At 38.8% G+C, this 17,173-nt stretch overlaps 2 protein-coding genes across 2 annotated transcripts; one reads left to right on the forward strand and one right to left on the reverse strand.

The window, feature by feature from the left end:
• Positions 1-440: 440 nt before the first annotated feature.
• On the forward strand, positions 441-9,257 carry LOC113494426 (pancreatic lipase-related protein 2-like). Its single transcript, XM_026872754.1, has 9 exons — positions 441-697; positions 1,527-1,648; positions 2,463-2,638; positions 4,880-4,973; positions 5,314-5,474; positions 5,936-6,058; positions 6,601-6,843; positions 7,332-7,527; positions 7,826-9,257. Exons 3-9 carry the CDS (start codon positions 2,482-2,484, stop codon positions 7,977-7,979), a joined length of 1,128 nt encoding a protein of 375 aa, XP_026728555.1. The 5' UTR covers positions 441-697; positions 1,527-1,648; positions 2,463-2,481; the 3' UTR covers positions 7,980-9,257.
• Positions 9,258-9,801: 544 nt separating this feature from the next.
• Positions 9,802-16,421, reverse strand: LOC113494427 (pancreatic triacylglycerol lipase-like). Its single transcript, XM_026872755.1, has 8 exons — positions 15,974-16,421; positions 14,398-14,566; positions 13,321-13,414; positions 12,826-12,986; positions 12,055-12,177; positions 10,945-11,187; positions 10,379-10,562; positions 9,802-10,007 (listed from the first exon to the last, which is right to left on the reverse strand). Exons 2-8 carry the CDS (start codon positions 14,552-14,554, stop codon positions 9,848-9,850), a joined length of 1,122 nt encoding a protein of 373 aa, XP_026728556.1. The 5' UTR covers positions 14,555-14,566; positions 15,974-16,421; the 3' UTR covers positions 9,802-9,847.
• Positions 16,422-17,173: the final 752 nt, after the last annotated feature.

Raw genomic sequence — 17,173 nt, forward strand, 5'->3', positions numbered from 1 at the left:
TTTTTGTAAAATCACCCGCGTTATAAGATATGGTAATTAAAATGCGGGAGTAAGGAAGGCGCTAGGAGTCTTTCTTGTCATTTTTACTGATTCAAATAAGGGGAACGGTTTGCTCTCCAATATATTTATCAGTGCATCTCACTTACTCAAACGAAATACCGAAATTCTCTTGACGACCTCCGTGGTCGAGTGGCATACGCACCGGTTTCAAGGTGTCGCTAGCTCTGAGGTCCCGGGTTCGATCCCCGGTCGGGTCAATGTAAAAATTCACATTTCTACATTGTCTCGGGTCTGGGTGTTTGTGGTACCTTCGTTGTATCTGAATTCCATAACACAAGTGCTTCAGCAACTTACTTTGGGTTCAGAACAATGTATGTGATGTTGTCCGCATTTATTATTATTATTTTCTTTTCCTGTAAAACTTATTTAAATCTATAAAAAAATTTGCTGTCAAGTTGAAAAGCGGGTTATTAACACAGCGATAGCCTCGACCGTGACCCGCGCTGGCATCAAGCATCTCGTAATATATATCAATATCGCTTATTATACATTTATATACGTACTTAAGTATAAAATATGTTGTTTTTCTTCTAGATATACGCATGTTGGTGTTTCTTCCGCACAGTGCGACGCGTGCCGTGCTAGTGGTTGTGTGTTACTTGTGATCGGATTTTTTTGTGTCGTGTTTAGAGGAACTGTAAGTGGATATAAATATTAACTATTGAGGTTTATTGAAAGAGTTGTTTACGGTAAAATAAGTATTTAAAAGAAGTATATTATTATATTTTTTGCACTGAAAAAAACGTTTTGCATTTTGAACTAAGTAATTAAAATTCAGTTGCGGGTATTTTAAAATGATTAAATAAATTACAAAAGGACAGTTTTACTTTTTTCGTCCCTAAATTGTTTTTCTTGTCTTCTTCGTCTGATTTTTAGATTAATTTTGTTTGTACAGCTTAGGCTTAGAGTCTAATCAAAAAAGTGGTAAATATTTACCATCTACTTTACATAATATTACAGGCCCTGAAAAGCACGATAAGCAAGACGTAATACGCTTTATAATAGCACAAAAATTTAATAAGTCCGACTATGACTATACCTCGATTTACAAAACAAAAAACCTGTCAAATGTGAGACATCGAGAGTTCCGTATATTAACAAAAAACATGGCCACCAAATCCACCAATACAGTGAACAAAAAAGCACATAATTATATAGCACAGCGAGGGCTACCAACGTAACTTACCATTAAATGTTTAATAGTAATTGACGTCATACGAGATAGTAGTTTTAAGATAACGCTAGAAAAAAACTTACATCTACATCGGACTAATTTTTTTTTATATCATGTACATGTATTTTTTAGGTACCAGCTGATATTAAACAGCAAGAATGTTTACTGATATCATGGTATTTATTTATATATCGACACGTTATGTGGAACTAATAGCATCATGTAGGCGGAAAGTACTCTCTATTGTAATTGTTCTTCGGGGGTTACCATCAAATAATATTTAATTTTATAGGTGAATGTCGCATGTCGGGAAAATCCTCTGAGAGTTCGGGAAAGGCCGCCTGCCAGGTTGACTGACCAGACTGGTTGTGGAAAAGACACGTGCGCTGTCACGCTACCTCAACTCACCCCCTGGTAAGCATCTTGTACCCTTTAACCACTGATTCTGATTTCGGTCCTACTTCCGACTTATATTGTATACTAGCTGTTACCTGCGACTTCGTCCCCGTGGGTAGAAGATATAAGTTATGATTTATACCTGCCCTGTTTTTTTCACATTTTCCATTGTATCTTCGCTCCTATTAGTCGCAACGTGATGGTTTATAGCCTAAAGCTTTCATCGATGAATGGTCTATTAAACAAAATTTGGACCAGTAGTTCCTGAGATTAGCGCGTTCAAACAAACAAACAAACAAACTCTTCAGCATTATATATTAGTATAGATTATGCAAATTTTGTATTGTGTATTTTGTGATCTTTGTTATCTTTCACGCAAAAACCAATGGACGGTTTAGACAAAAATTGGTACACAGGTATTTTATAACAAGGATTAACACAGGATAGTTTTTATCCCGATTTTATGTTATCATTTTTTATTTGTAGCGGGCGTAGCAAGCAACAGCTAGTTATAAAATAAAAATTCATGACGAAAAGTACAAGCTTTAAAGGTACAGGGGAGGTTCGCGATTTCAAAGTCCAATATTTCTAAGCCAGGTTTCTTTGAGATGTTTCCCTTTTTCTTTTGACAGTGGGTTCTTCGAATAATATAGAAAGAATATTTAACTCTAAAAATCACTTTAGTACTTAACTTACTCTAGTGCTTAGGAATTGGGTCCGAAACTAGTCGGACAAACCATATTAATACGCGTGAAATAACCATTGCATCATTTAACACTCAATAATTCTCCTAATAGTTTCTGTAAAAATCTTTCTGTCTGCTTTTCCTCAGGTAATATCCTCCAGTTGCCATGTCCCGGTTCATCTTGTTCCTGACCCTGACCTGGCTGGCCACCACGGCGGCGCAATTCGGAATAATCAATAAAATCAAAAAGGGTGTTACCAAGGAGATATCGGCCGTGGTGGACCCCATCGAGAAAACCATCGTGTACGTCGGATTTAGTCAGTGTAAGTAAAGAGAACATCTGAATATTCTAAATAGCGTGGCTAATGTCTGGTCTTATAAAGGGCAATTTCCATTGATCTACACGCTAAGACGAAGACAACGGTTTGAAGGCTTTATGACGCCGCCAATAAGGAAATATTACATTTTACAAACATTCGTGTCCCACAAAGACACCCAGACTCAGAAAAAACATTTGTAAATCACACAAATGTTTGTCCTACGCAACGAACCTGTAACTTGTCACGTTTGTTGAGTATGGTGTGGTGACTTTTACCTCTCGGCTATGCGTGCATGAAGTTAAATGAATTATTAAATATAATACAGTAATGTTTGTACTTTGGCTTCGGCACCCTAAAACGATCAAATTTTGGCCTACTCAACTTATAGGAAAGTCCATCCCGGACTTCACCGCATGCCATCAATAACGTGATTTTGACGTGATATGTTATTTATTGCAACGTGCATATATAGTAGAACTACGAGTTTCTAGCCGTTTAAATCTAATATGACAGTTATTTAGTTTCAAATTATTGTTATCTTGTCAATCGTTATGACTCACTACGTCAATTTTATTTTTATTAGGTTGTTAAACAACGATACCTGTTCGGATACGCTGATCGATCGTGTCTCCAATAGTTTTCAATAAAATTTTACATGCCGTAGGTATTATTTACCTTGAAAACGTTTTTACATTTCTTTTTCCCTTTTTCTTGACTCTGAACCATTCAAAATAATGCAGCCGGGGTGTGTTTAGACTGTGGCAAAAAGTAAAATAACACTACGGAATGTGAGTCCAACATCCCCATCCCCAAACAGTTCTGGCTGCTGGCTAGGCGTGGGTTGAAGTTCGGGGTGGACTTCCCTATAGGTCGAATTGGCCAGGGGAAATTTCAGCAAGGTTGGATCTTCTTAAGGTTGCCATGCCATGCCCGAAGTCACGGTTTCGATGCGTAAGATAAGCATTTGTGTGTTCCACGCTTGTCCTAAGTCTAGGTATCTTTGTGCAACACATTTGTTACATATTTAAAGCGAGCGTCGTTTTATAAAAATACTTGAAGACATACTTTTTATTTTTTTGCTTGTTCGACGGCGATCTAATAACAAACAAGCCAATTAACTCAAACCTGTCTCAAACGGATTCTATTGCTATAAACAAGAGCCCTTAATTACATACTTTACGTCATTCTTCGGTAATTCCGCCATGTTCTATTGTTTCCGCCCGGACTACTCCGAGCCACACGCGATACAGCGCAACATCGCCTCGTATCTCATCATGACTATCATTATCTTCAGCTTCCGTACCTTTATTATGTTTTCCATAATTTTCCTAGTAATCAAATTTATTAAAAGTATCAATTTGTTTATTTGTAGAGATATCTCTAGATTGTTTAGAAATTCTTGTATAAAGGTAGTTGCTTTAACCATTAATTTTTAAAATTTTACTCAAAACCACTGTTCCTCTCATTCTCATTCCTCATTGTTTTGGAGGTAAAGCATTATAATCTTGAACTTAAGAATAGTATCACCATGGTTGTTTGTCTCTCAACTATTGATCAATGGATCAATTTTCACACGTATTTATAACGATTGTTATGATCAGTTCAAGTTTATCAATGACGTGCACATCTACTGTCACTGGGGTTAATCGATAATCCGAGGTTAATTAGGTACTATAACCTTCACAATAACTTTTGATAGTTCAAATTACATTAAACCTGTACTTGACTGATTACAGGTTTACTAGCGCTTAATATGGTACTGGCTCGCAGGTTTTTCTTTCAAAATCGAATTCAAAAGTCATTATTCAAATTACTCAATACTCTATACTTTTTGAAGGTCAGATTGTATTGGACAGCACCCAGTTTTGCCAAACCTTCACCGCTTCCTAAGTTTCTATAATAACTATCGTGAGACTGATTCATTATTAAATGATGTAACGGTTTACTCACGCGTATTTATCGGGGTAGCCCGACTAGTTTCGGACCGCGCGAGACGCGGCGGGATCGCGGGTCGAACTCGGTTCGACTCGCGATCCCGCCGCGTCTGCTCATGATTAAGGACTCCGGTTGGGTCCGAAACTAGTCGGGCTACCCCGATAAATACGCGTGAGTAAACCGTTACATCATTTAATAACGCTTCCTAAGTGCTCTTTCTGGGAGAGAAGAAACGGCGCAACAAACTCTCTCTCCCTCTCTCTTTTTTTTTGGCCGTTCTTTTAACACCATATCTTGTATGTCCCCCAGGTAAGCATGTGAAGCGTATCCTGGGCGTGGACTACGAGTCCTACAACAACACGGAGCCAGACCTCAGCCTGCTCTCACTCAACTTCATGACCAGGTTACCATGGCAACGACTATATTGTTATAATAAGAACATTCACATATCATTTAATTTTGTGACCTCTTTTTACACAGAAAACCCAAGTTTCTCTTAACTAGTGTTGCTTGAAGACTAAAATCAACGGTACTTTAGTTGTAACTTTCTGACGTCGTCGTCGTCGACTTATGACCCCTGAGTTTGTTTTGACATTTTTCTAGGGGTAGCCACTGAGAAAATTTTGACTTTAGTTGGCTTAAAAAAGTGACATCTTAAAAGCACTATAATTTATCCTTATGCATAAACAATTTCATTTCATTACAAAATCCGATCTACAGTTTAAATAATATTATTATTTCAGGGAAGTAAACGTATCATTCCTCTTGACGACGGCAGCGTCCCTTCTCCCGAAGGCAGGCTGGCTAGATCCACGGAAGCCACTCAAGATATACCTGCACGGCTTCACCGACGACCCCACCAAGAACAGCTACTCCAACATCAGCAGGGCTTTCCTCAGCCAAGGTATCTAGAAAATGCTTTAGGCTTTTGAGAGTAAGAACGGAATTGGTTCTGTCTCCCTCTCCATGGTCTCCTCATTATGGAATTTAAGTGCGGACTTATCACTTGTTTTTTTCTTTTTTCCAGATCTTGTCTCATTGTTTTACTTCCTTAAATGTTTTTATTTCTACCTTTTCTTCTGGTTGGTTTTTGTTCTTTTAACAAGATTTTCCTTTTCTACCCTTTATCTGATCAGGACTTTAATGATCTGAGTCTTAGTGTTCAGAATGTATTCCAGTAAACAATATTTTACTAGTTCCTACTAACATAATTTTAATTTTTGAATCACTATCCAAAAATTTTGAATTACTTGATATTCCACTTGTTGATCTGTTTTGCCTGTAACTTACTTCGTGAGTAAATATCCGTTTTTATAAAAGTTTTTGTAAAATTTTATTAATTGTAATTGTGATTATTTCCACCAGGTGACTATAACATACTGGCGTTGGACGCGAGCTCCCTGATCCGCTGGCTCTACCTCCGCTCCTCCACCATGGTACGCTTCATAGGCGAGGAGTTGGGGCAGATCCTTGCAGTCCTCGTGCGCGGTGAGCTCTCACACTTATTCACTCAGAAATGGGGCGCTAGAAAGAAACCATTCAGATAGAAATCATTAATAGCTTTTCATTGAGGCTACAAATTAAAGAGTTATTGTTCCCATTTAAAACATACTTACTCATGTAACAAAGCATCATGACCTTTAAGCGTAAGGTTAACACTTGACCTCATCGAAAATCAGGTTTCCAAAAGGTCGGGCTATTTATTGAGACATTTATTTCAAGTTCAAGATGGCTTTCTTTAAAATTACTACCGCTGAACTAGCATTTCCGCCAGGCTCCTGACTATACTGCTTTTTATAGATACTCAGTACTGATAGATAAAAAATGTTTTTTCTTATAAGGCAGATATCAACTAACTAGATAATCTTGCTAAATGCATTTTCAATGATAATTCAAACATCTTTAAATATATGAGATTCTAAACCTTTAAGTTACCCAAAGCAAAATCTTCCTTGGCCCTTTTACAAAATTTAATTTAAAATTGTTTGTACCAACTACACACTAAGACTTTTTTGTATCCTAATTCCCAGCCGGTCTAAACCCATCTGCCATCCACCTGATTGGCCACAGTCTCGGGACCCACATCTCAAGTTTCACCGGCAAGAGGTTCACAGAGCTGACCGGGTTCCGAGTTGGACGGATCACCGGGTTGGACCCGGCGGGTCCATGCTTCTCTGACGTCGAGCCCAACCTACGGCTGAACAGGAATGACGCTGACTTCGTCGATGTTATACATACTGACGCCGGCACGTACGGGATTCATGAGAGCGTTGGTAAGGTCTAGAAAGATAAAGAAGTGCTTTTGTTTTTCTGTGATGTTTATGGTTGAAAAGGAAAAGATGAAATTAAACACACTTGACTGAATGTACTATACTCAGCATCCATTTCAGGACTTGTTTCTATATATTTAGGTATCAAAAGCATGAAAATCCTGAAGTATTTGTGACAACAGAATTAGGATCAGACTCATGTGTAAATTGGTAGCACCCTTGAAATCAAGCGGGCACCTGCCTAAAGGACCTCTTTGGGGGAGGCCTACGTTCAGCAGTGGACGGCGATAGGCTGAGATGATGATGATGATGATGACCGGCCTAAAACAACTGGCTTTAAAAAATATGCCTTTTAGTAAATACACAGAGACGTCCTTATCAGATACCCTTTTTGGTATCTTATCGTTCTGTTTCTCTCCAACGGCAATAGCTATTCCTTGAGTGATATTATATATCTTCTTCTTCTCTTAACCCTTCTTAACTTTCCTCAGGTCACGTGGACTTCTTCCCCAACAGTGGGTCGACTCAGCCAGGCTGCCTGCCCGCGCTGCTGCTGGCGACGTGCAGCCACAGCCGCGCCTGGCTATTGTACGCGGAGTCCGTCAACAACCCTCAGGCCTTCGTGGCTGCACCCTGTGCCAGTTGGAAAGACTTCCGGAAAGGAAATTGTGACTTTAATCGTCTGAGGTAGGTATATCAGGGTCATTTTGTTTGATTATACATAGTTTGGTTGACTATAATATTATGTATGATTGGTTACCTGTGTGTAAGTTTTTCATTAAGCTCACCATAAAATAAATGTTTAACATTTGAAGAATTATGTAAGATCCAGAAATTAATAATTAATCAACAAGCACTATTTTTATACTTACATAAGGTATATAAAAAACTTTCCTGTATATTCAGAGGAAATATAAATGACGTGGGAGAAATATGTTTTGGGTTTTTTTACTGTTGTCTGAATCCTTTTTCTCCGTGTTTCCAGTCTGATGGGCTACGGCTGCCCTCCCGGCACGACAGGCACGTACTACCTCCAGACTTCGGACGCACCGCCCTTCGGCCGGGGGATGGCTGGCGTGCACTACGTCAACCAAGAGGGACTCCTCAAAAACGTGGGCATGCAGATTGGCATCAACTGATTGCAATGGGATCCTAACGACTTGATTTATCTATACTAATGCGGAAATTCTTCTGTTTGTCTTACTGTCTGTTTGTATATCTGTTATAGTGAGTACAGCGAATGTAGATGTACTTTCACTGCAAATTTGCTATGTCAGTCACCAGAGGGCGCACCAGCGATGCGCTTAATAGACAGATCCAAGCCGCCGTGGCCGAAATAGGTCGGGATCATCACCCACCCATATCTGTTATGCTTTCATTTTAAGCTGAAGCCTAAAGCGGTAAGACCATGGAACTGCCAAGTCCTCGAGGTTTCAAAGCACATACCGTGTTTCGAGTGGTTTTTTCGTTTTACAAATAAATATCACAGCTTCCTTGTTTCGGAAGTGCTTGTGCAATTGTAATTTAGGCACGAGCACACCTCTCCTCAGATTAACGCGCATGGTATGTAAACTCAAGGGATGTTGTGCAGAGATAGGGATAATGTTATAAATGTTGTCTTCGTGTGATTGTTACGTGTGTTAATTGGAAAAAAATATTTCTTTTTCATATATTTTTTCGGGTCTTAAGTGTTTTGTATGTTTTTTGTTGTGTCGCACTATCTCTCTTCACAATAATATTTTTGCACTCTATTTGATCACTGTGTTTGCTATGCGGTTACTCCCGCAGTCTTCCAGCTTGTTTTGGTCACATAGTGATGTTATCTTGTCTTCCTTGGCATATTCTTAACTCCAACAATAATCAACGAGATTCGGAGGTATTAAACAAAACGCCTCCCGCAGTAAAGAATTCAATCCTTGTGTCACAAACAAAAACTCAAGTAACATGCATAAAAACACCCAGAGTCAAGACAAGCATTCGAGGATCACACAAATGGTTGTCCTAAGTGGGGGTCTAACCCGCGACACGTCGCGCTTAGTGAGTTGGCTAGCGCTTTCCACCAAACGAATGAACAACTATTCAACTTCAAATATACGTAGATTCATCTGATTGATATAAGTTATTTTTTCAGATTGGTTACAGAATAAAAAATGGCATGCAGAGGATATTCGGACGTCATCATAATGTAATCCAATATGAACCTACGCCGTATATGATCCCATATCAATATTATAATATGTACGGGTAAAGAATTACGAGCAATGTGTATTAGTGCATCTTTTACTTAATAGTTGTTTAGTACTTAAATATAAATGTCATTTTTATGTACAGAAATACCACATACTCAATAAGTCATAAGTAATATAGGAATATTTTTAAGTGCCATTAAATTAAAAATTAAAATTGAACATTTCTAAGACTTTATATTTTTTCCAAATTAGGATCCTTACGGTCTTCACTAAATTCATGACGGTAGAGTACTCTGTTGTTTGAGAATAATCTGTTGCCTCGTCATCAAAATCAAATTCATCTGAATCGACCACGACAAGAAAATGACCGAGACGGCTAGGGTGATGATTCACTGTCAAATGCAGTCCACCCTAGGAGTTTCCCAACAAGCGATGAAGCGTTGAAAATATGTTAGAACTTGTAGGTCTAAACCCTGATTGATTAAAATTGGGCCTGTCACCCAGGTCTGTTTTCCTACAACTCCGGTGCCATGGTGTGTATGTATCCTTAGGGTTCTATCTAACAAGGATGACCTCAAATCAGTTGTCGAGACGAACTGGACGCACACCAAGAAACTAGAGGGAAAAAGCAAAAGACCATACTGGGTGAAAGAAAAGGGACATGATACACAGATAACAAAAAAAGAAAAAAGAATTGTCATTATATATTTTTATTTTATATAGTAAAAAATATTTGGTATATTATATCATCAATTTAGTACATATATTTATATAAAGTCTTGTTTTGTTACTAATGCATAGCCATTATCTTCTGTTCATCACTTCTTTAGTATTCCCAGTTTGTTTATAATTTTAGTTAATGCTCCGCGGTTGTCGCCGTAGACAACACCTTCTTTACCGAGTCCGAATGGGGCCTTGTCATTAGTTTCCAAGTAGAACTTGCCTTCAGCGCATGGGGAAGTCAGGAAACCCATGTAACTGAAACAAAAACATCAATTAAACTTAGTTATATAGGTAGTACATGCAAAAAAAATATTTAATGGTGAGGAGACATTAATTTCTTCATAACAAAGTTATAATCTATCGGGCTTTGAGAGTACAGAAACATAGAGTGCACCTGTGTTGGCTGTGATCAACTCGATTAGGATAATATTATCACACAAATATTATGAATACGAAAGGACACGACTGTTTGTACGTGTGTTTGTCACTTCTTCACGCTCTCACAGCTTGACCGATGTCAATGAAATTTATCATGGCATACACTCTAAAGTTATGTTTTAACCAACATCCTATAATAATCTGTGTTATAGATGTTTACTACCAAAGATCATCAAATGTATCCTTACTTGGTGTTACCGTAGTTGCACTTGCCATCTCTGAATGACTCATAGTCGGGACAGCTGACGCCGACGAAGGCTGTCATGTTGATGATGGACTCCGCGTAAAACTGCCAGGCTCTGCTGTGGCTGCAGGTCTGGAACACGCAGTTTGGCTGCTGGTAGCCTCCGTTGGGGTAGAAGTCGGCGTGACCTGAGGATACATTTCAAGGTTATTTTTATGGAAGAGGTTAATACTAACAGCAGAGAAATCTTGGTTATACTGGAGATAGTTTTGGTATGAGGTAACGAAATATATTGACTGGACTGTTGGTTTAGTGGTTAGTGGCAAATACTGCGATACGGGAGGTTGTGGGTTCGATTACCACCCAGGACAAATGTTTTTGTAATAAGCACGATCATTTGTTTTGTGTCTGAGTGAAATATATGTACAAGCTTTACTTAGATTGAGACTAGATGGCGTTGTGTGAAAGTTGTGAAATTGTCTGTTCGAATTTAATAAGTGACCCAATCCTCACAGCTCATGAACACCTTACACAACAAGCATCGTTTGCCAAAATTTCGAGTCAACTTACCGATTTGTTCATCCAATCCGTAGACACCACTGTCGGTGTGCATCACAAACACAAACTCGGCGTGATCCTTGCTGAGTCTCCTGTCATTTTCCAACTCTGAGAAGCAAGGTCCAGCTGGGTCCAGCCCTGCGATCTGGCCAACAAGCTTTCCAGTCAAGTCATGGAACTTCTTGCCGGCGAATCCGGCGATGTGCGCGCCTAAACTGTGTCCAATCAGGTGGATGTCTTCAGGGGCCAAGCCGTCTGGTAACCAAAGTATACTGTAACTTGGCAATCTTAGCATTTTTGCTACATAAGAGAAGACATTTGGGAGGCCTTTGTCCAGAAGTGGACGAATATGGGCCGATGATGATGATCATTAAGAAACGATTCATGAATTACTAGGGATGTTGTTTTGAAACAACTGCAATCATTACCATCTTGATAAAGTCCCGTAAGTACGTAATAATAATAATTAATGTAGTAAACGAAATGTTTATTATAATAGTCAACACGAGATAACAAAGGTTTGGCTGTCAATGATAAACACTACAACCTTAGCGTTAATTATCTTATCAGTAGAAAATCTTGAAAGGCAGGTAGCGACCTACTATGCCCTTCCGCGGTTAAGACAACATGAATTTATTTACAAAGGGATTTTTGAAGGTTGTCTCGTAGCCCTTAATATGATAATTCTGGGTTATAAAAATACACAAAATTTGTTTCCGGTATATAATACAAATATTCTGTTAAGGTTAAGTTAAGTTAACGTGTTAAATTGAAGTTTGTTTCCTTTGTAGACAGATAGACAAACACAACCTTCCCTTGAACCTGAGCTCACCCAGGTACAAAGGAAGGTTCTCGTGTTTGTCTCACTGACACTTATAAGCTTCATGGACAATGCAGACTTCTGAGTCGTGTGTCAGTTATAAGCTACCGATGAATTCTTAAGAACCAGTGTGAAATCAGTGATCCTATGCAATGTAAATTGTCCGATCTCCGCTACATGACAGAAAAAGTTCCTAGTGCGTCTTACCAGAGCTTAATTGCCGCCATGACAATATAGTTTAACTGTTTTGTAATAATAATCACAAGCGACACTATTAAACCTAAAAGTATTGTTCTACTTACTCTCATAAAGAGTGGCCAACACCTTGGCGACCTCAATGCCTATGAACTCCACCACAGTGGAGGCGCGGAGGTACAGGAACCGGATCAGGGAGCTCGCGTCCAGCGCCACCACGTTGTAGTTACCTGGTGGACAGATACAACACATGCAAAACCCTCTGGCGCTACCATCACAGCTAACTAGGGTTCCGTTTCTAAAGGGTGAAAACGGAAACCTGTTATTGTAGCTCTATGGTCTGTTTGTCAATCCATCCTCCTGTGATCAGATTGTACCGTATAAAGCGTGAAAACAAGACACAAATTTCTTACAAATGATTAATATAACAACAAATGACAAAAATCTAAATCTGGGTTCAGCAATAATTGGTATTATTAAATGATGTAACGGTTTACTCACGCGTTCGACTCGCGATCCCGCCGCGTCTGCTCATGATTAAGGACTCCGGTTGGGTCCGAAACTAGTCGGGCTACCCCGATAAATACGCGTGAGTAAATCGTTACATCATTTAATAATGAATCAGTCTCACGATAGTTATTATAAAAAAATAATTGGTATGGTCATCATTTGATAGTGCAGTTAAGGAAGAGGGACGTCTTGTCGCCGGGTACAACACCATTAGCTTGCTACAAAAACAGCTAAATTTTTAGCAACTTGTCAGGTTATGTAGGATTTGTTTTCAGCATGGGCTGATACACCTACAACCAGGGCCTAGGAAGGCAAAATATAGGAAACGGCAAAATAACACAGTGTTCTTTTTTAATTATTGTTTTTACCTTGGCTGACGAAGGCCTGCCCGATGTTGGCATAGCTTTGCTTGTTGGGATCGTCAGTGAAACCATGGAAATAGAAGTAAATGGGTCGGCTGGAGTTGAAGAACGGGTTGTTTGGCAGGTTTGCCGCGGCGGCTATCAACTTGTATTCGAAGTTCACTTCGCTACAAACAGAAATATGGTTTTTATTTGTTGATTGTCCTCACTCCAACAAGGATTCTTAAAGCACTTCTAAGTCCCTAGCTATATTATCAAGGTAACCAGTAAAAGACTACTGGATCTAAGATTCATTGTTTGAGAGGTTTTGTTTTATAGCTTGGCTAGTGCTGGGCAACTAGGGACAGAAAGGCAAATAACGATACTTAAATGTAATAGTTTAAATCCCGTTAATTTAACCTGTCATTTTCATACATTCAGGTGTTTTCTATGTTACCGATTCTAGTATTATCGCTTGGCTAGAAGGACAGTACTGTCATCTAAGGCAGGAACATTACTTACTTAGTTATAAAGTCGAGAGTTAGCTCTTCCATGTTGGGTTCACTGCCATCGTAGTTGTCTTTGCTAAATCCCAGTATCCATTTCACATTTGAACCTTAAATACAAATTACGTACAAATAAGTATCGTTCCTATGGAGAAGAAACTCTTCCTCATGGTACAATCTTTAAAATGAAGAAATGAAATTCAGATTTACGAACTCACAGATATATTTTTTTTTGTTTTATAAAAACGATTCTGCCCTGAACGAATCCTTGTGTCGCGGTAGGCTTCACAAACATACTAATTACATGCGCAGTGACAGCCAGACTTAAGCATTCGTGGATCACAAATGCTTTTCCTACGCGGGAATCGAAACCGCGACACGACGCACACAGTGGTTTTGGCGTGGTAACCTCAACCACTCTATCTGTGGAGTCGTCAGAATCAGAATCAGAATGCTTTATTTGTAAACATACATAGGTCAAATTACAACAGAGTGTGAGATGTTACAGATAGGTAGATCCTCTATGCTTCGTGCGCTCTATGTCGTCAACTAAAAGTTTGCAGAAATATCACTTCCCTTCAGGGGGCAGCACATTGGAGCTTGGAGACATGAAACTTGACTGCAAGCAATAAAACGAACTTAAATGCACGAATAACCGAGTGGTTAAGGTAATCGATCCCCGCGTAGCACAAACACTGTGATCCACGAATGCATAATAGTAGTCTGGGTATTTTTGAACATGTGACTTGGTTGTTACCCCCTACTACATAAGGATTAAATTCCATATGATAGGGTCACACTATATCTAATGGCATTTATAATCATGTTCTTACACGAAATCTTTAAATCTATGTCCCACAAAAACACGGTTTGTCTGCGGGAACGGAACATACTTTCGTAAAGTTAACAATGTTTTTAGAAGTGCGGACACTTATAGCTATATATTATTAAGGAAAACTGATATATAGACGTAACATTTTTGCAAGTTTACAATGTGCTAAGTAGGAACTGCTTAAGTAATTTAGCTAATTTCTCGTAGCAATATCTACTGAGTAAGACGTTTAATAAAAAACTAAATATAGGGCTGACTCACATTGGGAGGATCCGATGCCGAACAACGTCTTGTCGACGACGTGTTTGATAGTTCCCACGTCGTTCGCTATGCCGGAGATGAGGTTGCCGATGAGGCCGGGCTGCGCGGGCGCCAGCGACGCCAGCACCGCCGCCATGAATGTGAAGAACTTAGACATGTTGGTGACCCCCTGTGATGTTTGGATTAACTTATACAATTTAGGTTTTTCTATAACAACAAATATTAAAATAACGTTAAACAATGGCTAATACAGTTGTAAATATTATGAATTATCAATTTTCTTCCTTTTTTATACGGATTACGACTCTCACTTAGGGCTACAGGCTTCTAGGGCGATATCAGGGACATCCTTGTCAAATGAAACCAATGATGACAACATTTTAAATGCGTAACTTAATTCAAATTACAGTACCGACACTATAATTATTATGGTACCTAAGTATTAAGAGATATCAGACTTACATCTTCAAAAAAATTAGTTCCCTCAGAATCCGCGTTCATTTGGATAAGTTAACCCAACTTTTTACAATTATAAACGAGCCAAAAACATACAAAATTATCCGTTTTACTCGAAGGTAAAGATGTTATAAGACAATTCGATTAATAAACGAGCAATTAAGGACGCGTGTTTATCAATTTCTTTATTTTAATTAGTTGCACCTATCTTAGCAATAATTTTCGCTGCGTTGCGGCATAGTGGAACCATGTATATAAATTTATTTTTGCTTTTCAGAACATATTTTTTTTATATAATTAAGTGGTGGAATTTCGGTTCCATGAATTGGACTCTCAAGATGTAGCTTTCGATACATGTTTTGTTTCCTTTTATTATTTAGACAAACGTTGAAAGAAAACATCGTTAGCGTTATCTTTGAGATAGCGTGGAGATTTATGCTCAAACTTTTCCCTACATGGTAAGCTTCCCCAGCATTGGGCCACTTTTTTGTTTCAATATTTATATTATACCAATATGATTTTAAATTATTATTTTATAATTTACCCAAGTATATAAGAAAAAAATAGGAAAATGACTCGATTTTTTTATCCCCAAAGGTGTTATAAGTTACGTATCTGTCTGTGGCATCATAGCTCCCGACTTGATTGATTGAAATCGGTTGAGCTATTTAAAAGTTGTGGGTGTGAAGGTAGGGAAGTGTAACCAAATGTCTACAGAATGTATAGAGTTTTTTCGGTATTTCGGAAAAAACTGTAAAACTGTAAATCCTCAAGATTTCGCTGAACATATATTGTGTTGTATATACAGGTACTGACAATAGCTATCACCCCCTGCAGTATGTCGTGCTATTTACTGGAAACCCTGTATACTGAAGGACATTCTGGGACTCAGGTGTAGTAGTGTAATAGAATTTTGATAAATTTATCACGAAAGTTCTAAGCTTCGTTTGTCACGAATATTATTGGTAGTTTACCGTCGGGGATTTAGATTTTTCTATTTTTATCCTTAAATTCTAAGTAATTCCTTAACGTTAAAAAAAAGCCGACCCGTGGTCCCTCAAATGAAAAAATCTCTTGCAAAAGAACAAAAAGTTTTGGACAAAAAAAAAAATTAACTTACGAGTCTTCTGGTACAAAATAAGCTGTCCCTTTCTGAAGAACTGTTTTACCCGGCACCGCCTCCCGCACTGGCCGGCACCGTAGCCACCACGTAGTTATATCAGATCAGATACGTGTGCTCACGTCTACAATATAAACACCTTTACAAATAAACTTATTTTACAGCACTGCTTGGTCGCTTCGTGTGTCTGTTTGTCTGTATCTTAATTTTGTTGATACATAATTAGGTACATTCAATTCACAATTTTCTTAAAGACTTTGGCAACCTCTGATCAAGGTAGCAATGAGCAGAAGAGTTTCATCTTTATAGATGGCAGATTACTCTGAGATATGACAAGATAAAATTGAAACGCACCTCGACGGTAAAACATTTCAATCCTCGCAAAAAAACGCTCAACATATATGGCCGAGTGGCTAAATCCACTGAGCGCGACGTGTCGCGGTTTCGATCCCCGCATTGGGAAAGCATTTGTGAGATCCACGAATGCTTATCCTGAGTCTGGGTGTCTTTGTGCACGTAATTTCAATGTTAAGTTATGTTAAGACCTTGGTGAAGCAAGGATTAATGCCTTTCAGCAGGAGTCGTTTTTTTTATCGTGATCAGGCATCTTACATTCGAGTGTTTTCTATGCTATTAACGTTATTGTTGAAATGTGGGAAATGGAATACAGGATACAGAATGGAAAAAATAGCGTTGCTTACCTTGCTTGCTTTACGGAAATCAAAAAACCTCGTTATCTTATCATGGGACTAACGCAAGACTAAGGGCACATTCGTTTGCTTTTTCAAACCTTACGATATCAATGTCTATGTAGACATTGTCACATTGCCTGTGGCAAACTGTTTGTGAATAGCAACAAAATGGAACCTGAATTTCCCAGAGGAGTCAATCATTCAGGCAGAGCATGTGCGATCCCCGGCACTGGCTAAGGCAGTGGACGGGGACCGGCGTGTGTTGCGTTGCTGAGAGTGTTTAGCGTTTCACCCTAGAAAAAGGACTCACTCTTTAAGCTGACTCTTAACTCTTTCTGTGCTTTATGTGACTCTGGGGTGGAAATGTCTAATAGTGTATGATAACTGGGAAACCTGTGACGAAAATGTTGACCTTCTGTCCACTTCTCTTGATAGCACGGATAGCCGAGTAGTTGAGTGCACCACCCCAAACAAACAGAGCGCTTCGTGTCGCGGGTTCGATCTCCAC

Source organism: Trichoplusia ni, chromosome 5 (genome assembly GCF_003590095.1).
Source record: "Trichoplusia ni isolate ovarian cell line Hi5 chromosome 5, tn1, whole genome shotgun sequence".
NCBI lineage: Eukaryota > Metazoa > Arthropoda > Insecta > Lepidoptera > Noctuidae > Trichoplusia > Trichoplusia ni.